The sequence below is a fragment of the Taudactylus pleione genome, unplaced genomic scaffold (genome assembly GCF_031769625.1).
Source record: "Taudactylus pleione unplaced genomic scaffold, aTauple2 ptg000428l, whole genome shotgun sequence".
NCBI lineage: Eukaryota > Metazoa > Chordata > Amphibia > Anura > Myobatrachidae > Taudactylus > Taudactylus pleione.
In genome coordinates, this window is record NW_028284830.1 from 2,272,186 (window position 1) to 2,298,433 (window position 26,248).

A 26,248-nucleotide genomic window follows, 5' to 3' on the forward strand; every position below is an offset into this window, starting at 1 on the left:
ACCAGTGACGTAAATTCGTCCCAGACGCCCGGAGGCAAATTATAATTTGTTGCCCCAGTCACAGCCGCTGACACTGTAATGTTGCAATTTGCATGCAGACAGGCTATAGATAGACGAAGGCAGCAGCTGATGGTCTGACATGGAGCTCTCCATAGTGTATGGTGGCCTCTCAGGTGCCGGGAAGGGGTGCCATGTATTGGGTGGGTGTGACGGTACACTCTGGGTACATAGTTACAACCCCAAGTGGGGTGAATATGTTGTGGACAATGGAGGAGGTGCCCCTTCAGTGCTGGCGCCAGGCGCCTCCATTGTCTCCCATAGTTCTGACCCTGAGACAGACAGATAATGTTTTCCTGATTTCTATGAGACCACAAAGCAGCCTTGATCTAAGCACATTGTATGAGCAACAGATGCCAGCTCTATACTTACCGGATGGGCTGTTGTAGGTATAGAGTATCTTGGTTTGCACTGAGGGCCCCTTAGCGATGCAATAGAAGACGCCAACCAGCTCATTGGGTGAGAACCCGCTAGCCTGCAGCCCGGTCTTTAGTGCTTTGGTCTGAAAGGATGTTCCGAGAGGGATCCGCACAATGGTGTTATCTCGCTCAATGCGCAGGTCCGAGCTCTTCATTTCCCGCTCTCCGGTCACACATAATAAAGATAAATTCACCTTGCTGTGCCCAGAGGTCGCTGACACCAGTGTGACATCTAGAACTGCCCCTGTAGTGCACAGAATGCATTAGTACATTGTTATCTACTATTCTACTAATGGAAATGACAAATTATTCTCTGTAAAGCGCTGCGTAATATGTGTGCGCTATATAAATAACTCTTACTACTACGCATGATACCTGTGGAACTAAAGGGGTTAATGACATTAACACTTCGTTTGCCAGTATCTTTCCGTATAGGACACACTATGGGGCCTATTCATCATAACTAAACTTTCTCTGGAGGTAATTAGGATTAGAAGTCGCATGGAGTTCTACCTAATTACAGGAGGAATTCATCATTCCTCCTCTCCATAACTATCTATTCTGAAAAGCTGTCATTTTTGCGATGACAGCTTTTCAGGAAATAGATACTTTTCCCTGCCTGCACTAACTTATCGCAGCTGTAATCAGTGCCGCGCATGCGACAGTACATCTGTAAAAGCAGAGCATGCGCAGCACTGCCTACAGCTGCGGTAATTTTGTGTGGCCCCCCCTCCGCTCACCTGCCCCCCCCCTCCCCCCACTGCTCCCCCCCCCCCGCGTCCCCAACTTACCGCGCAGCAGCCTCCGGCTCCGTCTGCTATGCTGACACTGTGTTCTCCCAGCAGAACACAGTACAGTTTAGAAAAAAATTGTTTTCTAAACTTTATTGTGTTCTGCTGGGAGAACACAGTGTCAGCATAGCAGACGGAGCCAGAGGAGAGACCAGAGGAAGATGCCCATGCTGACACAGGTAAGTGTTACCTACTATACGCCTCCTCACAGTGGCATATAGTGACTCCATCTAATTCCAAAAAAACATAATTTTCGGAATTTGATGAATAGCATAATTTCCATATCCCCATACTAATGTACTAATATATGGGGAGTGTGGAAATTAACGCAGGGGGACTTAACCAGTAGACATCAGTGATATCTCCTGCGTTAAGTATCTTCATGAATACTAAGATAACGGTAAAGAAAATGTCCTTAAAAACGTTATTTTAGTGTTGATGAATAGGCCCCTATAACTGTACACAATAAATCTCGCCAACGATAGATCCAAAGTAGCCTCAGTTATATACTCAGTTATATATTACTGAACACAGAATGATAAAAACACATTTAGCATAAAAATAAAATGAAAAAAAGATAAAAACTTAGTTTAGTGGGAGAAGTATTCGTCATAAACACAGCTAGAGGTCAATCAAAGTTTGTTTGGAGCAAAAAGACAATTAAGTTGATCTGAGCAACCACTGTTTTGTATTACTGTTCTAGGAGACATGGATGGGACCAGCATTGGGAGGGTGTACTGGTTCCTGTAGTGCTATTTGGAGGTCTGTGGGGTACCTCCAGGTGAGTTGGCTCTCAATTTAGATGTATCAATGTATGTGCTATTATCACATGGCATAACAGTATGCAATTATATGACCCACAGTGGGTGCTACTATCATGTAGCGTTAGGGACACCAGTACAGAGACACCTTGATGCGGCCCGGTGCTTAAACATATATTTGCAAATATATGCAACAACGATCTCTGGATTTCTATGATCATGTAGTATTCAAATCTTATTATCTTTTGTAGTGTTCTGGGGGGGAGGGTTTTTTTTTTCTAGTCTAAAGAGTAAACCTCTCCCTTTCAAAGCACCTGTGAAAGACAATTAAGTTGATCTGAGCAACCATTTTGAATTATAAGCAAAACGATCAGCGTTCACTGCAAAGGAAGAAGCAGAAATTAGTAAATAAATATGTTTCAGCTAATACACTGAATAAAACATAAATAAAATAGACGTTTTGTAATTATATAACTATAAAGATTAGTATTTGAGGGGCATATTCAGAAGCCGGCGACAGGGACTGGTAAGTAACACTGCTACTTCTGTTGCCAGTTTTCTGAGAACCGGACCTGCACATCTCTATGGGAGAGAAAAGGGATTCTTTCGGATCCCTACGCCCCTGTCCGGCTCCTTCCGCTGGACGTCGGGGCTCCTGTGCACATGCGTGACCTGTATGTCACACATGCACACTTGTTTCACTGCTCCAAAAGGAGCAGTGAAAGACTCCTAGAGACAGCTGATTTCTGGATCAGCTGCCTCCACGCTGGAGCAATGATGAATTGCTCCAGCGCTCACGTCGAGAAGGAACCCGATAATTAACATGTTGAATAGAGCCCTTAAAAAGAGTTTAGAGCCGCCATAACACACATTTGCAGTTTCCAAACACTTCTGTTATTTCCCATACTAATCTCATACTAATGCTGGGTACACACTAGATGATGTGTACCCAGCCCGACATCTTCAGCGGCAGGACCCAGCAGGGGAGCTGGCAGTGGCAGAGTGCATACACACTTACCAATTCGGGCAGCGATGATGGGGGCCATGTAGCATTCTACAGCATGGCCCTCACTAACGATATCCCCCATCGCCTCTGCATCTAGGGCCGATGAAGGATGTCGCTAACGACGCACAGGAGCACGTGTCTTCAGCAACATAGACGGGTAGACACTAGACGAAGTGCCCGATCCGCCAGATCGGCAACATATCGTCTAGTGCAGGGTGGCCAACCGGTCAGAGGCAAAGAGCCAAAAAATATCTGTAGTCAAGTTAAAGAGCCAATAGCATGAGCGTGCAAAAATGGGTGTGGCCCAGCTGTCACAAGACCACATGCCATTTTTGTGCGTTCGCCTTTGGTATGACATTTGCAGGTGCATGACGTTGTGTCACACCCCCGTTTGTAGTCACACTGGGGGCGAGCCCAGCACATTGAAAAATACACAATTTACATAATCTTCCCAATATAATTTTTTTTCTTACCCTTTTGCTTGTTGAAGTGAAAGAAAAAGCCAGAGCAATATAGATATCATTGAAAAAGCCACGTTCACGTAACATACACGGAAACATGCCAGATCCACATAAAATACATTTTAAAAACCACATCCACATAAAATACATGTTGAAATCCAGAACCACATAAAATACATTGAGAAAGCCAGATCTACATAAAATACATTTTAAAAACCACATCCACATAAAATACCTTTTGAAATCCAGAACCACATAAATCATACTTGCCTACTCTCCCGGGACTGTCGGGAGCCTCCCGAAAATCGGGTGCCTCTCCCGTCACCCTGCAAGACTAGGCAAGTCCCCCGGAATGGATGCCGGCACCCCGCTTACCCCCACGCCAGCCGCAAAAGTGGGCGGTGTGGGGTTGTGATGACGCGATTCGCGCTGAATCGCATCATCGTAGCCCCGCCCCCTGCCTTATAATGCCAGTAATATTGGCATTATAAAGCGGGGGGCGGGGCCCCTATGACGTGATCGCGACGGCACGCCCCCACTCCGCATATTTGACCTGCCCCCATCCTCCCTGCTGGACGGACCTGCCAGCCCCCTCCCGGATTCCCCTGCCGAAATGTCGGCAAGTATGACATAAATACATTGAGAAAGCAAGATTCACATAATACACACTTTAGCTCCTCCATGTGTCACTCCAGCCCCCTCCCGTGCCATTCCAGCCCACATTCATGTGTCACTGCAGCCCCCTCCCATGCCACTGCAGCAGCCCTCTCAGGCTGCCCTCCCCCCACTGACAGTAGTGCCCCATATGCAGTGCCCCCTGTAGTTGTGCCCCTTATGCTGTGTCCCCTGTAGCAGTGCCCACTGTAGTTGTGCCCCATTTGCAGTGCCCCCTGTAGTTGTGCCCATTATGCAGTGCCCCCTGTAGTTGTGCCCATTATGCAGGGCCCCCTGTAGTTGTGCCCCAAATGCAGGAACCCCTGTAGTTGTGCCCCAGCCCAGTACTTACCAGTACTTAACCAGGGCCAGTGCTAGGTGTCTCGGCACCCAGTGCCATCCCGTACTCCTACTCTGCCCCTTCCCTCACTGCAACGGGGGAGGAGGTAAGTAACGCAGCTACATCTGTAGCTGCGATACGAACCAAGGGGACAGCTGCTTTTTCAGAGCAGCTGTCCCCTCACCGGAGCAATGATAAATTGCTCCAGTGCAATCCCACGGCCTCCAATAATGAATAGGCCCCTGAATCTGATGAAAATTAAACTGCACATAAAACCTGATTTTTTGATGCAACCAGATTTCTTCAGAGAAAACAAGCAGAGCCGGATTAAGGGGAGGACAATAGGGGCGGTCGCCGCGGGGCCCCCACACACAGAGGGGCCCCCTCACAGGGTTGGTGTGACCCTGCCTGGAACAAGTGTCTAGTTGCACCTGTTCCTGGATGGGAGCTCAGCTGCCGGGGCTCTGTATTCTTATTGCATGCAGCAGCGCGATCAGTACTGCTGCATACAGCGCAGAGCGTCTCCCGAGTCCCCTCATCACGTACATGATGCTGATAACTAGTGTGGGGCCCCGGGAGCCGCTCTGCAAATCATGGGAGGAGAGTAATGAGGGGGTGGGGAGGGAGTGTAGGAATGCATCAAGAGCCGCTCTGCAAATCGCAGGAGGTAATTAATCAGGGGGTTGGAGGGGGAGGGGATATGCTCTGTGTGGCTTGTGGGGGCTCCGTGTGTCTTGGAGGGGGCACCCATAATTTAGTTGCAACGGGGCCCCCACAAGCCTTAATCCAGCCCTGAAAACAAAATATAGCTTAAATGGATTGGGAACAGGCCAACAATTGTATAGGAGTGTACCCAGGTCAGAGGGGGAGAGAGTAGGAGAAAAAGAGCGAGAGAGAGAGAGAGAACCAGGCAGCTCTGGGGACATCTACTATTTGCATTACAGTCCTGATTCAGAGGTGACCGCTAATGTATGCACGGCTGCAATGTATTTTGGATTCGCAGCTGCAATATATAAGCAAATGCTAGTGTCAGCCAGGGGCGGAACTATCATTGGTGCAGCCAGTGCACTGCACCTGGGCCCACCGCAATATAGGGGTCCACACTGCCCGGCACCGTTTGTAGTTGTATGGCAGGTGCAGTGCAGCTGCCTGCCGGGCAGTCATCAAGGCTGTGACTGAGCCGGCCGGCAGCTACACGCAGAGAGGACCAGGGCACAGTGCTGTCAGGCTCAGCACTGCAGTGCACTACTGGGCACTACAGGCGGCATATTGTGTGGGGACTACAGTGTAGCATAATGTGTGGGCACTACAGGTGGCATAATGTGTGGTCAATACAGAGTAGCATAATGTGTGGGCACTACAAGTGACAAAATGTGTGGGGACTACAGTGGCATAATGTAGCTACAGTGTAGCATAATGTGTGGGCACTACAGGTGGCAAAATGTGTAGGGACTACAGTGTAGTATAATGTGTGGGCATTAGAGGTGGCATAATGTGTGGGCACTACAGGTGGCATAATGTGGGGGCACTACAGGTAGCATAATGTGTGGGTACTACAGTGTGGCATATTGTGGGCACTATAGGTGGCATAATGTGGGTACTACAGTGTGGCATAATGTGTGGGGACTAGTGTGGCATAATGTGTGGGTACTACAGTGTGACATAATGTGGGGGCACTACAGTGTAGCATAATGTGGGTGCACTACAGGTGGCATAATGTGTGGGGACTGTAGTGTGGCATAATGTGTGGGGCACTACAGTGTGACATAAGTAGGGGGCACTACAGTGTGGTATAATGTGTCAGCACACATTGCATCTCCTTGTCACCCACTGCCTGGCACCTCTTTCTATCACCCTTTCCCTGTCACCCACTGCCTATTACCCTCTCCCTGTCACCCACTGCTTGTCACCTCTCCCTCTCACCCACTGCCTGTCACCATCTCCCTCTCTGTCACCCACTGCCTGTCACCATCTCCCTCCCTGTCACCCACTGCCTGTCATCTCTCCCTGTCACACACTGCCTGTCACCTCTCCCTGTCACCCTCTACCTGTCACCTACTGCCTGTAATCTCTCCCTGCCACACACAGCCTGTCATCTCTCCCTGTCACACACTGCCTGTCACCTCTCCCTGTCACCCTCTCCCTGTCACCTACTGCCTGTAATCTCTCCCTATCACCCACTGCCTGTAATCTCTCCCTGTCACCCACTGCCTCTCCCTGGCTGGGATGCACTAAATGGAAAATGCGGTAAAACCCCTGTTTACCGCATTTTCCGTATTTATCATCAGCTGGCCGCCGGGTCTCCCATGTGGAGGGTAACACCAGCTTTTGCTGGTGTTACCCTAAAGAAGCCTATGGGTTTCCACCGCATGGCGCTGCTATGAGGGTTCCGATCTCTCCCAGCATGCCCCGCGGCCGTCGTGTCACTCTACGCATGCGCAGATGGACTCACAGGTCATAAACCCGAAAGTCCACTGAGCAGCAGAGACCGCAAAGGACAGCTGTTATCGGTAGAGCTGACCTTTGTGCTGCTAATCACATACAGAACTGCCCAGCTATTTTGTTGCTCATGGCATGGCCTGAGTTGCGCCATGGACTTGTGGTGTGGCGTGCAGGCCTCTGAGTCGCGCCATGGACTTGTGGCGTACCGTGGTATTCTTCAACTAAGGATATGCCACGGCATGTAATACAGTGCTTAACCGCTGGGTGGCGAGTGCTCCACTGTTGTAATTTGTACTGAATGCTTGTACTGAATGCCATACTGTTAAATTTACACTAAATTGGATGGATATCACATTCACAGCATTTGCATGTTCGCACAACCAATACTGTATTTTTAATGTCACATAATGTACATACAGTACAGTACTGTACCGTACAGTAAGATCTTATAACAGGATGCAAATCACTGCACATACAGTATTGTACATACTGTACGGTGCAGTAACTGAACAGTAGAGAAGTTGCCCGAGTTGTTATCACGGTATAACCGATACTGTAGATTAATGAGATGCACGCACAGCTTTCACTGAGATGGGATGAATTACAGTATGACAACATTTTTTAATTAAAAACAGCAGCGGGAGGAGTGCACAAGGATGAGGCCGCACTGTGCGGTTCACTGTAGCTTTCGTGTGTGCCATCGGTTATGTGATCACTTTGGTAGAATTATGGTCCCGGGTTCGATCCCTGGAAAAGAATATACCATACTGTATTTTTTTTTTTATTGGCACTGTTTGCTTTGGACACTATAGTGAAACTACTTTAGTAGTGTTGTACTGTAATACTGTTGTGTTGTTGTTTAAAAGGCTGCTTAAAAGTAAGACATTACAAACTGATTGTGTGTTTAAATAGTGCAAAACTTTCGTCAATGTCTGCGCTGTGGTGGCTCTGCTTCAAGGGGTTGCAATGGGATTTCATGCGACAACACATATGCGGTCTCGGCCTTACACACTATAGCCACGTCTCTTGGACTGTGTCTGAGAGTGGTTTCTGACTGTGAGAGAGCTCTGTCTTCAAAGCTGACTGTGCGTTTCAAGCGCAAAATAGCGTTGCATCGCAAACTTATGACAATGGTGATGCTCTTCCAACCTTGCACACTAAGTACGGTAGTAGTGGGATCTGTATGAGAGCTCTCTCTATTACACGGTTGGCGCTATGGTGGCTGTCAGCCATCTGCGGTGGATTAGAAATGGAGGGGGTACCTGTACAATGGGATCTGTGGCGCCAAGCCATACGCCATGTAGCGCTATGCCATGGCGTATGGAAGATCATCACTGAGCATGCACAGTGGGCCGAGAGTCATACACAGTGCATCAGGTCCCTTCCCCCAAAGCAAGCAAGAGCCTCTCATTACCATAATAAAGGATGCTTTGTTAATCCATTTACTGTATGCAGTCAGCTCTGCCCTAGTGTCCTGAAAAATGCTACGAAGAGTGACCATTGCCAAGGAACCATCCCCCGTCTGTTAGGACAATTAGTGTGCCGCTATGAATGTGCCTGTACTGTATATTAAAAACTGACGGTGCCGTTGAATTTTGCACCACACAATAGTGATTTCATAACTGCAGAAACTGGTAGTGAATGGACTGTATAGAATGAGAGACAGGGCTCTGTATCACAAACTGTGCGCCTAAACCGCAAAACACAAACATGCGACAACGTATATGCGGTCTCGGCCTTACACACTATAGCCACGTCTCTTGGACTGAGTCTGAGAGTGGTTTCTGACTGTGACTTTGCCACTACGGTTATGACTACATTACAGTGCACCACAGACGCCTGCCGTAACGAGTGAATTAGTGTCGCCGTGCGCCATACGTTATGCGCTGTGTGATGTACGATGTGTGTCACTGGCTATTGAAAATGGCTGCTACTAGGGCGCGACGATTTTCGTCCGGCGAGCTCTTTGTCTTGGTGAAGTGGCGGGACCAAGCCTTCGCCACAAACCAAGACAAAGAGCTCGCATATCGAAGAGCAAGTCGCGAAATATACAGGCTCTACAGCCTGCGCCGAAACGTGAGGTCACTGCAGCGCAGGTGGTCGGACCTGCTGAGGAGGGACATGCCTCGCCTAGAGCGCATCCGGAGGCGTATAAGGTGAAGTAAGTACAGTATTGCTGTATAATCACATGAATTACAGTATACTGTTCAATAATGAATACAGTACAATGCATGACTCTGACATACTCTACATTACTGTACATTGCACTGTAGGGTGTTGGATACTACAGTATCTGACGATGACTGACAGTTGTTACCACATACTGACATGACTGGCAGACATTTGATTGACAGGCTGATTAAATCTACAGTACTGTACTGTACATGGACTAAAGGGTGACACACTATTGGACGACATGGCTTGTTTGATTAATAAACCTACAGTAACAAAAGGCAAGTTGATTGATCCACCATTCTAATGCCTGTTGACCAAATCTATGTTAACCTACAGTACTGTACACACTATTTTTCAGTGCTGGGCCTGCCCCCTTTAAGTCTGACATTATTACTGTACGTCACGGACAGATTCAGGGGTCTCCAATCAGCTCCCAACTGTCATCTCACAGGCTGTGTTTGAAAAATGAAAATTGGGAGCTGATTGGCTGGTATCTTATCACTTCTCACTCTGTGCCCCATTTACAAATGAAGGGAAATAGCAGGGAGAATTTTCGTTTAGTATCACTGTGATACAAACGAAAATTCCACTGGTACTGTATTTATTAATACCGTACTTACCCCTTCGGGCTCCAGTGTCATGCGCATATGCATGACAGGGAGACCCAGCAGTGCCTCGAATGCTTTGTTGAAGCTGGAAAGGCACTGCCGGGTCTCCATTGCCGGCAATGGGGCCCAAATCGCTCTTACCATCTTTTGTGCCATCTTGTACAGCTTGTGGGGTGGCGACAGTGCCACCCACAGAGCCTCTGTGTGACGTTGCACCAGTTGTCATACAGTACTTTACTGGACTGTATATTTTTTTATATACAGTACAGTACAGTACCATACTGTTTTATGTTGGGCCCAATGCCAGCTTCACAGACTACAGTAGTTTTTGTAGTATACTGTATTGGTTTGTATTTTAATCAATAGCTAATTCCCTAAGGCCATCTACAGTACTATACCGTAATCCCTCTCCAATTTGGAATAGAGGTCTGAACTCTTGTTTTCAAATGCTCCTTAATGACGACATGTATTTTTCCCCACAGGGCAAGAAGCACCCCCAGCCCCGGCAGCACCACCACCACCGCCACCCCCACCACCGCCACCCCCACCACCGCCAGCAGCCGGGCCCAGTGGGCTGAATTGTCAGAGTAAGTACAGTACACACTACTGTACACTGTTCTCTCTCTTTCTTTCTCTCTCTCTCTCTCTCTCTCTCTCATTTGTGTGTTTGTTTTTGGTGTTATGGAGACTCTGGTCAAGATTTGTACAGTTTGTTTCAAAATGGTTTTGAGGGAAACTGACAGTACAGTGTTCTTTTTCCACAGTCCTACCTCCACCACCACCACCACCTTCTGCAGCCTCCTCCTCAAATGACAGTGGTAATGATTACAACAGTTACAGTATGGACACAATAGTGTCATGCTACTGCCTTTTTGATTTTTTGTATAATATTTTTTTTCTTATACTGTACACACAGACAGACTCGTCATTGATGAGGAGGCTGCAGGAACTATAAGCCCCATGCCATGTAAGTACAGTACACCACATTGTTTTCTACAGCACTGTATACGGTATATCTCTCCTTTTCTTCCCTTGTCAGTCTCTCTCTACCTACGGTATCTCTTTCTCTCTCTCTCTTTATCTCAGTGTCTCTCTTTTCTGTACTTGTGTAATAGTACCATTATTTTTTTTCAACAGTATCACCAAGTCAAGGGTATATCCCCGGGCCCAGTGGCCTCATCTGGCCGTGTAAGTACACTACACCACATTTTTTTCTACAGTACTGTATCTCTCTCTCTCTCCCTCCCTCTGTTTTTCTCTCTCTTTCTCTCTCTCTTTCTCTCTCTCTCTCTTTATCTCCCTCTATTTCTTTCTCTCTCTCTCTCTCTCTCTCTCTCTTTCTCTCTCTTTTTCTCTCTTTAGCTCTCTCTCTCTCTTTATCTCTCTCTCTTTCTGTCTCCCTCTGTTTTTCTCTCTCTCTCTTTCTCTCTCCCTCTTTCTTTCTCTTTATCTTTCTCTCTCTTTAATTTTCCTCTCTCTCTCTCTCTTTTTCGCTCTCTTTCCCTGTTTTTCTCTCTTTCTTTTTCTCTCTCCCTCTTTCTCTCTCTCCATGTCTCCCTCTGTTTCTCTCTCTCTCTTTTTCTCTTTCTCCCTTTCTTTCTCTCTCCCTCTCTCCCTCTGTTTTCTCTTTCTCTCTTTCTCTCTAAAAACATCTCCAACGTCTTCTCCTTACACAATAATTGTTTCTGTCCTTGTGTATTTTAGTTGAAGACATTGAAGGGCCTCAGCCCTCCCCAGGGCAAGAGGAGGACCCAGACTCCCCTCCCCAGCCAAGTAAGTACTGTATACAGTTTTATACTGTAGGACATTTTGTATTAATACTGTAATACAGTACAGTATATACTGTAGTAATGTTACAGTTGAGTATGTTTACCCTCTACTTTCCCAGTGAGTACTGTACAATACTGTATTATTGTTTTCTTTACGCAGAACACCTCCATATAGTGATTGTGGAGCTGGAGAGCAGCGTATTTTTTTCTCTCTCTCTCTTTCTTTCTTTTTCTCTCTCTCTCTCTCTCTCTTTTCTGTAACATACTGTCATTTTTTTCAACAGCATCACCAACCAGTGGCCTCCCCATGCCACATAAGTACAGTCCTGTATCTCTCTGCTTTATTTCCCTAGTCTCTCTCTCTTTCTCTCTCCCGCTCTCTCTCTTTCTCTCTCTCCCTTTTTTTCTCTCCCTCTCTCTCTCTCTTTCTCTCTCCCCCTCTATCTCTCTCTCTCCCTCCCTCTTTCTCTCTTTTTTTTTCTCTCTCTCTCTTTCTCTCTCTTTACATGTTTTTTTTTCCCACAGTTCCAGAGACCGTACCCCCAGCCGGCCCCAGCGAGAGTCTGCGTAAGTACAGTACTGTACACTACAGTACATTGTTCTCTCTCTCTCTTTTTCTTTCTCTGTCTCTTTCTCTCTTTATTTCTCTCTCTCTCTTTTTCTCTCTCTCCCTCCCTCCCTCTCTTTCTCCCTCCCTCTCTTTCTGTCTTTCTCTACCTCTATCTGTCCATCCCTTTCCCCCTCTCTCTCCCCTCCCTCTCCCCTCCCTCTCCCCTCTCTTTCTCTCTCTTTTTCTTTCTGTCTCTTTCTCTCTTTTTCTCTCTCTCTCCCTTTCTTTCTCTCCCTTTTTCTATCCCTCTCTCCCCCTCTATCTTTTTCTTTCTCTCTCTCCCTCCCTCTCCCCCCTCTCTCTTTTTCTCTCTTTCTCTCTCCCTCTCTTTCTTTCTCTCCCTCCCTCTCAAACTTTCTCTCCCTCCCTCTCTTTCTCTCTCCCTTTCTCTTTCTCTATCCCTCTCTCCCCCTCTATCTTTCTCTTTCTCTCTCTCTCCCTCTCCTTTGTTTCTCTCTCTCTCTTTTTCTCTCTCTTTCTTTCTTTCTCCCTCTCTCTCTTTCTTTCTCTCCCTCCCTCTCTTTCTTTCTCTCCCTCCCTCTCTTTCTTTCTCTCCCTCCCTCTCTCTCTGTCTCTCCCTCCCTTTCTCCCTCTCTTTCTCTCACTCTCTCGTGTGTTTTCAGGGAAAATTACATGTTTTTTTTCCCATAGTTCCAGAGACCGTACCCCCAGCCAGCCCCAGCGAGAGTCTGCATAAGTACAGTACATTGTTCTCTCTCTCTTTTTTCTTTCTCTGTCTCTTTCTCTCTTTTTTTCTCTCTCTCGTGTGTTTTCATTAATTTTTTGACTTGTCAACATTTGTTTTTCTTTGACCCGATCTGTAAGTACAGTAGTGTACGTTACATTGTTCTACAACTGTATACTTACTGTCTCTCTCTCTCCATGCATCTCCAACCTCTTCTCAATACACGCTACTTCTTTCTCTCCTTGTGTTTTTCTTATTTTCCAGTACTGTACAGTATGTTTCGGTGACCTGTCTTTAGGTGCATACACGCTAGACGATTTGGATGAACGCTAACAATATTGTTCAATGATACAGTACAGTACATTATACAGACCTGTCCCCGCCGCCATCTTGTTTTGCTCAGCGGCCATTCTAGTTTCAGTCGCAAAATTGCTGTGTTTAATATCCCGCTGCCTCGGCATGCTCCGTCCCCGTAGTCGCTTATTTGCGTATCGAGCTTCAATTAAACACACCGAATACCATTGATCGATTCCTAGTCGCCCATTGTCCCATATAGTCTCCCGTGAGTGACCGTCCTGTCCCCGCCGCCATCTTGTTTTGCTCAGCGGCCATTCTAGTTTCAGTCACAAAATTGCTGTGTTTAATATCCCGCTGCCTCGGCATGCTACGTCCCCGTAGTCACTTATTTGCGTATCGAGCTTCAATTAAACACCGAATACCATTGATCGATTCCTAGTCGCCCATTGTCCCATATAGTCTCCCGTGAGTGACCGTCCTGTCCCCGCCGCCATCTTGTTTTGTTCAGTGGCCATTTTAGTTTCAGTCGCAAAACTGCTGTGTTTAATATTCCGCTGCCTCGGCATGCTACGTCCCCGTAGTCACTTATTTGCGTATCGAGCTTCAATTAAACACCGAATACCATTGATCGATTCCTAGTCGCCCATTGTCCCATATAGTCTCCCGTGAGTGACCGTCCTGTCCCCGCCGCCATCTTGTTTTGTTCAGCGGCCATTTTAGTTTCAGTCGCAAAACTGCTGTGTTTAATATTCCGCTGCCTCGGCATGCTCCGTCCCCATAGTCGCTTATTTGCGTATCGAGCTTCAATTAAACACACCGTATACCATTGATCGATTCCTCGTTGCCCATTGTCCCATATAGTCTACCGTGAGTGACCGTCCTGTCCCCACCACCATCTTGTTTTGCTCAGCGGCCGTCTTAGTTTCAGTCGCAATATTGCTGTTTATTGTCCTGTTTGTCTCCTACATACGGTAGATACATATTTGCGTATTAAGGGGCATACTGTATGTACTGTATGAAAGCTTGATGTGAGATTAAATTGGGAAATATATATCACCAATTAGCTCAAAACTATCATTTATTAAACACAGCCTGCAAAATGAAATTTACTAGCTGGTTATACTGTATATACCGGTGTACACATGTTACGGCTGATGTACAGTAAGAATGTACTACTCCCTGTGTTCTAAAAGACTGTACAGTACTGTGTTATACAGTATATATTTTTTAAGATACTGAACATTAAATTATGTACTGCATACTGTACTCAGTCTGTATACTCAGCAACAGTACTGTACCGTATTTCTCTTGTTCTCTCCACAGATTTTGTCGTCAAACATGGCAAAAATCAGCAAAGCCATCAGCAAGATAATTGCAAGCATGAAAAAAGAACACAAAATAACACGACAGATCCAGGCCTGGCTGAAAGAGTGTGGTGTTCTTGTTAGTTTACAGACTGTGCGCTATCATGCATTTGAGAGAACGCGGACCAGATATAGATTTCCTTCTAAATGCACATGGTAGGTACTTTGCAGCAACCTTTTTTTTATTATACTGTATGTTGCTAGATTGCTACTGTACTGTGTTCCAATTTCAACACTATCTGTACAATAATTGCTACAGTATATGCTCTGTATGTGTTCTACCATAGGAGCGTCAAAAAGATTGTGCACAAATTGACTTGTGAGGATGATGAGCGTACAGCTTTACAAATCCAACGTATTCTAAAAGCAGAATGTGACCTGGACATCTCCTGTTCCAGCATCAAACGGATGCGTAAGGAACTGGGATGGACTTTTGGCCCAACAAGGTACTGTACATAAAATATATATATATATATATATATATATATATATATATATATTAATAATGCACTGATTTTACATGACAGTAAACTAAAGCTTGTTTTTATTCCACAGGATAAATCCCATGATAAGGGATGTTAACAAAGTAAAGAGAGTTGAACAAGCACGATGGTGGATAGAGTGTGGAGAGAATTTTAATGACGTAATTTTCACAGATGAAACTTCGGTTTCTCTCAAGAGGTTCTCAAGACTGTCCTTCCGACACTGTGCACATCTCTCACATAAACCACGTCCGAAGCATCCGTTAAAGGTCCATGTATGGGGAGGTATATCTCGTTGAGGTGCAGGACCGATCTAGATTTTTGAAGGTGCAGTACAGTAATGTTTGTTGCAAAAATTATTTACAGTCCTGTACAGTGTACGCTTGTTACTGACAATAATTTTTCATCTCTTTAGGCATCATGGATAAGACCTTCTTTCAAGAAAAAATAGTAGATTGCTGTATGGTGCCATTTGTGAGAAAATGCTTTCCATCAGGACATCGATTATTCCAGGATAATGATCCAAAACATTTGGCTTCAGCGAAATTCATGGAAGAGAGAGGGATAAATTAGGAACGCACACCACCAGAGTGAGTATTGTTCGATAGTACTGTATTAACTGTTTATTGTATAAAAAAGTATGTACAGTACAGAGCAGTAATTATTCTAGTACACTTTTTACTAAAGTACAGTACTGTGACTGAATATTTGATTTTTTTTTACTTTCCTGTAGGTCACCGGACATGAATCCCATTGAATTGGTCTGGGCCCAGTTGAAGAGGTTCATCAGGTCTGATGTGAAACCAACAACTAAACAGGAACTTTTGGGTGGGATTATGAAGTTTTGGAGAACAGTATTGACACGTGCCCAGTGTAACAATTATATTGATCATCTCCATAGAGTCTTACCAGTTGTCATCGAAAGAAACGGTCAAGCAACTGCTATGTAGCTTATACTGTACTGTATATAATTAGTAATGTGGAGGAGGGGTTTAACTTCCTCTTTTCAGTTTGTGATCCGGACTGCTAAGTACTGTACTGTACACTGTGTCCATACTGTATGTACAGTATTGTGGTTGTGCTTTCTGTTCTATTTTATAAGCTCTTTATTTACAATACCTTTCCCTTACTGTACCTTATGTACTGTACTTCATACTTTTCCTCTTTTCCTTTCATTGTTTGTCCCTGGCCAAGTTGTACTAGGTAAAGGACTACTGCTTTGAACAATTAACTTAGATGTAATGTTAAATTTAGTAATATATCACTGCATAGTATCTGTAGTTGATGGTTTAGAATATAGTTTTATGTTTGTGTTTTCTTAGTTTGATTCAAGGTATATAGACCCAGATGCTAGCTTAATGGTATGTGCTGTTTGTTTGTTTAAGGTAATTTATTGCTTGCAATAATAGTGGGAGTGTTTTGGGGTAGTTAGAAATTAGTGGTTTCACATGCTAGGTCTCCTATGTAAGGTTCATTGGAAGGCTGGACTAGCCTTGGCTGGCATGCCCTATCTGTAGAAGTGCCCTATTTTAAAAGTGCCGACTTCTTTTTAAATCAATTAATTGGCATTATATCAGCATTAAACAGCAGAGAAACAGAAGGAAACCCACCAATCTACAAACAACAACCTCACCATTAATTGGACAAAGTGGGATGAACAATTGTGAGTTCACAGTCTCCATACTACTAGATCCTGTGGATACATAACCTGGACTTTCATCACTGAACTCCCTGTCTGGTGGCTACATAAACCTGGTGCTTCCCTTGCTACTATTGCTGCTGGCTCTCTGCTTTACATATAATCCTAATGCATACTTATCTGTGTTAATGTCAGTTTACCTCTATAATAATGTACTTTTACCTTAGCTCTTTTTCTAAGTCTTATATCATCTAGCTCCTACCACTGTCTGTTTTATTATTTAACTTCTGCTCCCACCAAATCTCCACTTTTTTATACTCAATAATAAACTTTTGCAGTACATACTCTTTTCCCACACTGTACTATTACTTGCGTTTCTGGAAATCTGCTCTCTCCTACATTTTGTCTTCATTCCTACTTTTAACTTTTCTTCCCCTATTTACATCATCCTTACTATTACCATGTTTTCTTCAACTCCCACCTTCACTCAGTGTCTACCTAATCTTTTGTTCTGCCCCTTGCTTCCACCTTTATCCTTTCCCCCTTGTCTCTTCCATTTCCTCTTCCCCTTATCTCCTCTCCTCTGTTTACCTTCCTCCCCATCTTCTCCCATTACTCCACTTCATTCTCTTATACTCCACAGGGGTCCTACAACCTCACTGCTAATCCCTCCTCCCACTCCCCTCTCCAGGTCACTTCACCCCACATCATTAATTTCCCTTCCTGCCCACCTTCTACTGGCTCCCCTTCTAGCACTGGAGTCCGCACCATCGCTACACTCTATTCAGCTTGGTCCCCCAAATTAATCTCACCCCCACGCTACAGCAACCCTGATAATCTCATTCAAATCTCTCCAACAAACTCTGTCCCTCTATCCTGTGCCCTCTGGAATGCCAGGTCAGTCTGTAATAAACTGGTCCCAACCCATGACCTTTTCATCTCCAACTCCCTGAATCTCCTAGCTATTACTGAAACCTGGATTCTACCCTCTGACACCACTTTTCCTGTAGCTCTCTCCTCTGGGGGCCTCACCTTTTCCAACACTCCATGACCTGGGGGTCGCCATGGTGGTGGTGTTGGAGTCCTTCTATCCCCTGGTTACTCATAGCAACCCATTCCCTCTGAACCATCCCTCACATTCTCTTCATTTGAAGTCCATGCTATACGCCTCTTCCACCCAGTACACCTCCAAGTAGTTGTCATTTACCATCCCCCTGGCCCTCCCTCCAAGTTCCTTGACAACTTTGCTTCCTGGCTCCCTCACTTTCTCTCCTCAGACCTTCCCTCCATTATCCTAGGTGACTTCAATATTCCAATTGATATCCCCACAGAATCCTCTGCCTCCAAACTCCTCTCCCTCACATCGTCACTTGGTCTCTCCCAATGGACCTCCTCACCCTCCCATGTGAGTGCCCATGTGCTTGATCTGGTCTTCACACACCGTTGTGATATTTCTGACCAACTCAATTCCCCATTCCCTCTTTCTGACCATCACCTTCTCTCTTTTAACCTGTCCCTCTCTCCTTCCCCTCCTCTACCTCCAAAAGCCTCAATTACTAAGCGTAACATTGACGCTATCGACACAGGTTCCTTTTCTTTTCTGCTTGACTCACTTCTCTCCCCTGTCCTCTCTCTCTCCTGCCCTGAACAAGCCACTTCCCTATACAACACCTCCCTTACTTCTGCTCTGGACTCTGTCGCTCCGGTGATCACTACTCACACTCGCAGATCTACTCCTCAACCCTGGCATTCCAAATGCACCAGATACCTGCAAAAGTGTTCTCGAACTGCCGAGCGACAATGGAGAAGATCACGCTCTAAGGCAGATTTTTTCCATTTCAAATGTATGCTCTCATCCTACAGTGCTGCGCTCTCCCTCTCTAAACAGTCATACTTTAAGAACCTCATCTCCTCTCAGTCCTCTAATCCCCAGCGTCTCTTCACCACTTTCAACTCCCTCCTTTGCCCACCCCCTCCTCGTCTCCCCTCCTTGCTCACTGCCCTTGACTTTGCTACCTACTTTACATCTAAAATTGATTCCATACGTCAGGACATCATATCCAACCAGTCCCCCAGCTCTCCACCTCCTCCTTTCCCAAATCAACCCTGCCCATCAACTTTACCAACTCTAACATCCTTCTCCCCTGTATCTGGAGAGGAAGTTATGGCCCTCATCTGGTCCTCCCCCCCTTCCACCTCCCCCCTTGATCCCATCCCCTCCCGCCTCCTCTGCTTCCTCTCTCTCTCTGCCTGCTCCCATCTTGCCCACCTCATTAACCTCTCCCTCTCATCAGGCACTGTTCCTTCTGCATTCAAACATGCCCTTGTCTCCCCCATTCTTAAAAAATCTACCCTTGATCCTAACCTTCTTTCTAACTACCGACCCATCTCTCTCCTCCCCTTTGCCTCCAAACTTCTTGAGCGGGTTGTCTACAAACATCTTACCACTTTTCTTTCCTCCCACTCCCACCTTGACCCTTTTCAGTCTGGCTTCCATTCTCTCCACTCCACTGAAACTGCCCTCACAAAAGTCAGCAATGACCTCCTTGCTGCCAAATCCCAAGGCCACTACTCTCTTCTCATTCTCCTTGATCTCTCTGCTGCTTTTGACACTGTGGACCACCCTCTCCTGCTGAATATCCTTCACTCCCTTGGTCTACGGGAAACTGCTCTCTCCTGGCTGTCATCCTACCTCTCTGACCGATCCTTCACAGTTTCCTCTCATGACTCCTCTTCCCCCCCACAGCCTCTTACAGTAGGTGTTCCCCAAGGTTCTGTTCTTGGTCCTCTCCTATTTTCCCTCTATACTTCCTCTCTAGGTGAACTCATCAGCTCTTTTGACCTCCATTATCATCTCTATGCTGATGATACTCAAATCTACCTTTCCTCCCCTGATCTCTCCCCCTCTCTTCTGACTCGTATCTCCAACTGTCTCTCTGCTATCTCTTCCTGGATGTCCCAGCGATTTCTTAAACTTAATATGTATAAGACAGAGCTGATCATCTTCCCACCGTCCCACATCACCTCACTTCCCACTATTTCTTTATCAATTGATGGAATAACTATCTCATCTAGTCCCAAGGTGCCCTGTCTTGGAGTTATCCTGGACTCATCCCTCTCCTTCAAACCACATATCCAGAACCTTTCACAGTCCTGTCATTTCCATCTCAAAAATATTTCTAAGATCAGACCCTATCTCACCCAGGATGCTACTAAAACACTCATACACTCACTGGTCATCTCCAGATTGGACTATTGTAACCTCCTCCTATCTGGCCTCCCCAAATCCCATCTCTCTCCTCTCCAGTCTATCCTTAATGCTGCTGCACGGCTTATCTTCCTCTCCAAATGCTCTACATCTGCCTCCCCTCTCCTACAAGCTCTCCACTGGCTCCCCTTCCCTTTTAGAACCCAATTTAAGGTTCTCACGCTCGCCCACAAAGCCCTCACCCAATCTTCTCCCATATACATCTCTGATGTCATCTCCCTTCACGCTCCTCTCCGCCCTCTTCGCTCAACTAATGCATGCTGCCTTTCATGCCAGCTGATTACTTCCTCCCACTCCTGCCTACAAGATTTTGCCCGCACTGCTCCCCACCTCTGGAACTCTCTCCCACTCCCCATCAGACTCTCCACCTGTTTGCAATCCTTCAAACGGGCTCTCAAGACCCATTATTTCATCAAAGCCTTCCAGCTATCACTCTAACTCCCTGCTACATACTCCTTCATCCCCATCTACCCCATCTGTGTCAACCCAGTTTGTCTTCACCCACCTTTTTAGATTGTAAGCTCTCATGACCAGGGCCCTCTACCCTCTTGTGCTTCTCCTTACTATAGTGTAATTTACTTCTTACTCACCACTAGGGCACCTAACACTTGGTTGCTTATGCTCTGTTGCTTATCTGGGTGATATGGTCGCTAATGTAGCAATATATATTATCCATGTCCTGTATTGTATTGTTCTGTAAGTCACTTGTATACAATTTGTTTTTGTACTTTGTAAGGCGCTGAAGAATACTTGTGGCACCATATAAATAAATGATAATAATAATAATAATAATTCTTTAATTTAATTAATTTTTCTCTTCCCTTCCCCTGTCCTTGCCTTTCTGCTGTCGCACACCTCTGTTCATACAGTATTTAACCCTCTTCCCCACCCATGCCCCCTCTACCACCGCACTGCTCCCCCTCCCGGCCACCTGGTCAAAGCCGCGAGACCTCTAACGGTCATTGCAACCACAATTAGTGGGGATTAATCAGCAGTTTTGCACCCCCTCCTTTCCTCATGGCCCAGTACAAATCTCACAGCATTATGTCATTGCCCCTACACTGTTTAACCCTTATGCATAGCAGGTTCAATACTGTACAGTACAGTATGTGCCTAGTCAGCGTGCAAGCCCGCAGCTAATGGTTCAACCACCCCTTCCACTGGCTCCTACAGTACACCTACTTTTACAGTACATTGCCCCCTGTTCCAAGGCACACATTGACATCGTCACAGATTGTGCTGCAGCTGCCAGTTTCTGCTACTATGCTTGATGTTGCTGTTTGTAATGCAGATGTTTCAAGTTTCATGTATTTTTTTTTTTTATCGTTATATGGGCTGTGGGCCTAGGGGCACTGCTTACAGTATTTCACCACCAGGCTTAATTATAATACAAATTCGTTATTAATAAATTAGTTAGGCTGGTTAGTTAGGGCATACAGTATATTAATGTGGAGAAGTGGATTAGTGTGACACTGTTAGAGCAGGAAAGGGCCCTGCACAGCGGATTCTCTCTCCTACAGTACAGGGTGTGTGGGATCGTGCAGGATGAAGAACAAGAGCATCTCTGGTGAGAACCTGTGTTTCTGTGTTTTACTGTCTGTCTGTCTGCCTATCCTCCTTTCTTCAGGGCGTAAAGTGGACCTTGCACTCCGATGCAAGGTAGAGTCTGCACCTGGTATAGGTGAAACTCTGGATCTGAGGCCAAAAGTGCCAGTGATGATTTTAACTTAAAAGCCTAATCTTTTTGTGTAGTCCTCGGTCCAGGTTTGGAATTCCAGGACATGCCAGCGGGGGACAGTAGAGGACTATGGGGTGGAAAGCTAAAGAACTCCCCCCCCTCTGTAAAGCATGTTACTGTAGGTTAAATAAAAATTGTCATTAATTTATAAAATTGGTGTTTGTACTGTATGTAATTCAGTCTTTAAGTGCGCCTGAGACCCAACACATGCATTTGTACAAAAAGTCAATAACACACAGATGCAGGGGTGTATCGTCCTATTGGCCAGGATATCACTCACCAGGGGCGCGCCGGCCGATGGGGGTTGCCGCCCACAGTCAGAGCGGGTCTGAATCAGGCCCTGTGTTCTCCAGGCAGAACACAGTAAAGTTTAGAAAAAAATAAAAGTTTGTTTTTTTTAAACTTTACTGTGTTCTGCCTGGAGAACACGTGTCAGAACAGCCACCATAGCCAGATGAGAGACCAGGGAGTGCTGGAGAGAGCGAAGGAGACATGCCCACGCTGACACAGGTAAGTGTCACCCGCTGTACGCCACCTCACAGTGGCGGATAGTAACTCCATCAAATTCCGAAAATACATAATTTTTGGAATTTGATGAATAGCCTAATTTTCATATCCCCATACTAATGTACGAATGCACTAATCTACTAATGTATGGGGAGTGTGGAAATGAACGCACGTGGACTTAACCAGGAGATATCAGTAATATCTCCTGTGTTAAGTGTCATCATGAATACTAAAATAACGGTAATTAAGGAAAATGTCCTTAAAAACTTTATTTTAGTGTTGATGAATAGGCCCCTGAGTGATTTCTTCTCAGAGAACAGTTTAGCATCCTTCTCTTACCTCCAAACGCATTATGGTGTTATGAAGCAAGATATGTATAAGTATCTACAACGGCGGCATTGGTTACAGAGTTACCCCCGCTCCCCATTTAGGGACCCGTCCTTTCCTATGTTACTACTATCTTGTTTACGATCCTCCAATCATAAAGGGGATATTTCGTGGTGGTATCAATTTCAAATATTGGATAGTAAAAGGGGGAAATTGCCATCACAGATTAAGTGGGAGAGGGACTTATCTAGGGTCTTTTCTGAGGAGTGGGATATTATTTTCCACTCTTGTTTCACAATTTCTAAATGCATTAATCATAGACTGATCAGAGAGCATACTTTACCCGGAGCCGCAGCACAAAACCTGGCCCTCCGTCTCCCAGAATTGCTGGAGGAATTGTGGATGTGTGGGAGATATTTACCACATTTTCTGGTCTTGCCCTATGCTTTGGCCACTTTGGACAACTGTATTTCTCATGATTAGCAAAGTGATTGGGGTGCGTATTCCTGTAGAGCCTTTGGGGCCTATTCATCATCAGAGGCCGAATGGCCCACGATGATTAAGTATTGGTCTCACTGCAAGGGACACTTAAGTATTCAACTCGCAGCGGGGGAAACATGACTTCAGAGCAATTCATCATAGCTGCGGTGCGGTGACAGCTCCTCCGAAAAGCAGCTGTCCCCTCAGTTAGTATGACAAGAAACACAAATAATATCCTACATAGGACAAAACTGTAAATTAAATTTATAAACCAGCAATTTAGTACATTCTAATAATTAGTTAACAAACTTTGTATATAGCTGGAGGTGCTCCCTGGAATTGAAAATCAAGTACTCAGAAAAAAACCTTCCAATGGCCTTGGCCAATGTGCAGCAAGTGATTCCTGTGTGGGGCCTCTTTTATAATAAATTAATTGATATAATTGATATCAGGAAATATACATAATTACAATATAACTTTTATTTGGTTCCCTCTTTAAAGAGATTGGGGATTATTTTGACTCTAAGTGTGAAAACATGATAGAATCACTCATCAATAAAATCCCATAAATATCATATAGTTGATATCAGAAAATGAACATAATTAAAACATAACTTTTAATCGGATCCTTCTTTAAAAGAAATTGGGTATTATTATGACTTTGATTATGAAAATATGATAGTCACCCATCAATAAGCACACATACATATCCTATCCATCACTAAGCACACATACATATCCTATCCATCAATAAGCACACATACATATCCTATCCATCAATAAGCACACATACATATCCTATCCATCAATAAGCACACATACATATCCTATCCATCACTAAGCACACATACATATCCTATCCATCACTAAGCACACATACATATCCTATCCATCACTAAGCACACATACATATCCTATCCATCACTAAGCACACATACATATCCTATCCATCACTAAGCACACATACATATCCTATCCATCACTAAGCACACATACATATCCTATCCATCACTAAGCACACATACATATCCTATCCATCAATAAGCACACATACATATCCTATCCATCAACAAGCACACATACATATCCTATCCATCAATAAGCACACATACATATACTATTCATCAATAAGCACACATGCATATTAGGGGTGAGCGGGTTTGGATTTCTGAAATCCGAACCCCCCCGAGCCCCCCCGATCCGAGGCCGATCCGAGTCAGGCTCGACTTTTCCCGCCTGACTCGGATCTGAAATCGAGGCAAAACGTCATCATCCCGCCTTCCGAGTCTCGCGGGTTTTGGAACCTATATAAGGTACACGCGTCTGCGCCATTTTCTCACTCGGCTGTGGACAGTGAAGAGGTAGGGTGGGAGTTAGGGCTGGCTGGGCTGTGTAGTGTAGTGTAGTGCAGAGTAGTGTTGTGCTGTGCTGTGCTGTGCTGCTGTTGTCCACTACTTCAAAGTCCATAGGGGCTGGCTGTGTTGTGCTGTGCTGCTGTTGTTAATAGGGGCTGTGTCCACTACTTCAAAGTCCATAGGGGATGGCTGGACTGTGTTGTGCAGTCAGTTCTCCATAGGGGCTGTGTCCACTCCAAAGTCCTGTGCAGTGTCCCAGTCCTAAAGGGGTGCTGTAGGGTTGTCCAGGGGGTGCTCTGTCCATCAGGGGTGCTCCCCCAAGTGCTAAAAATATAATATTTTTTGTGTGTTTGTGAATTGTGTGCGCAGAAGCCGCACGTGCATCAACAAAGTAGTGCCAAGCGTGCGCCTGTGTCATAAGTAAAGGGCCGGCTGGCTTGACCGTTAAAGGGTGCTGTAACCCCCAAAGTACACTCCAGTCCAAACCAAAAAAAAAATTATTTTCTGTGTTTGTGAATTGTGTGCGCAGTAGCCGCACGTGCATCAACAAAGTAGTGCCAAGCGTGCGCCTGTGTCATAAGTAAAGGGCCGGCTGGCTTGACCGTTAAAGGGTGCTGTAACCCCCAAAGTACACTCCAGTCCAAACCAAAAAAAAAATTATTTTCTGTGTTTGTGAATTGTGTGCGCAGTAGCCGCACGTGCATCAACAAAGTAGTGCCAAGCGTGCGCCTGTGTCATAAGTAAAGGGCCGGCTGGCTTGACCGTTAAAGGGTGCTGTAACCCCCAAAGTACACTCCAGTCCAAACCAAAAAAATATATATTTTCTGTGTTTGTGAATTGTGTGCGCAGTAGCCGCACGTGCATCAACAAAGTAGTGCCAAGCGTGCGCCTGTGTCATAAGTAAAGGGCCGGCTGGCTTGACCGTTAAAGGGTGCTGTAACCCCCAAAGTACACTCCAGTCCAAACCAAAAAAAAAATTATTTTCTGTGTTTGTGAATTGTGTGCGCAGTAGCCGCACGTGCATCAACAAAGTAGTGCCAAGCGTGCGCCTGTGTCATAAGTAAAGGGCCGGCTGGCTTGACCGTTAAAGGGTGCTGTAACCCCCAAAGTACACTCCAGTCCAAACCAAAAAAAAAAATATTTTCTGTGTTTGTGAATTGTGTGCGCAGTAGCCGCACGTGCATCAACAAAGTAGTGCCAAGCGTGCGCCTGTGTCCTATAAGTAAAGAGCCGGCTGGCGCATTTCTTAAAGGCTGGTGTAACCCACAAAGTGCACTACTCTCCAGCAAAAATAAAGAAATATTTTCTGTGTTTAGCCGCACGTATATATCAAATCGGTATAACATAAATGGAGGACCAAACTTTCTCCGATAAAAATAAAATAGAGAAAGATAAAGAACCACTTCCTCCTAGTGCTGAAGCTGCTGCCACTAGTCATGACATAGACGATAACATGCCATCAACATCGTCTGCCAAGGCCGATGCCCAATGTCATAATAGAGGGCACATACAATCCCAAATGACAAAGTTCAGGAAAATGACCTTGAAAAAAACATTTAAATCAGCTGAAGAGAAACGTAAACTTGCCAATATGCCATTTACGACACGGAGTGGCAAGGAATGGCTAAGGTCGATCCCTAGTATGTTCATGACTAGTGGTTCAGCTTCACATGACGATGGAAGCCCTCCTCCCACTAAAAAAATCAAAAGAGTTAAGCTGGCAAAAGCACAGCGAAGAACTGTGCTTTCTAAGAAGATATCACAAATCCCCAAGGAGAGTCCAAGTGTGGTGGTGGTTGCGATGCCTGACCTTCCCAGCACTGGACGGGAAGAGGTGGCTCTTTCCACCATTTGCATGCCCCCTGCAAGTGCTGAAAGGAGCACCCACAGTCCACTTGCTGATATGCAAATTGAAGATGTCACTGTTGAAGTACAACAGGATGAGGATACTGGTGTAGCTGGCGCTGAGGAGGAAGTTGGCGAGGAGGATTCTGATGGTGATGTGGTTTGTTT

General features: G+C 45.5%; 1 protein-coding gene across 1 annotated transcript in view; it reads right to left on the reverse strand.

Annotated features, from left to right (window-relative positions):
* Positions 1–26,248, reverse strand: part of TIE1 (tyrosine kinase with immunoglobulin like and EGF like domains 1) — a 98,456-nt gene that overhangs the window by 56,419 nt on the left and 15,789 nt on the right. The window contains exon 2 of the mRNA XM_088447312.1: positions 430–720. Coding sequence (XP_088303438.1) covers positions 430–720 — 291 coding nt within the window. The remainder of the gene's footprint in view (positions 1–429; positions 721–26,248) is intronic.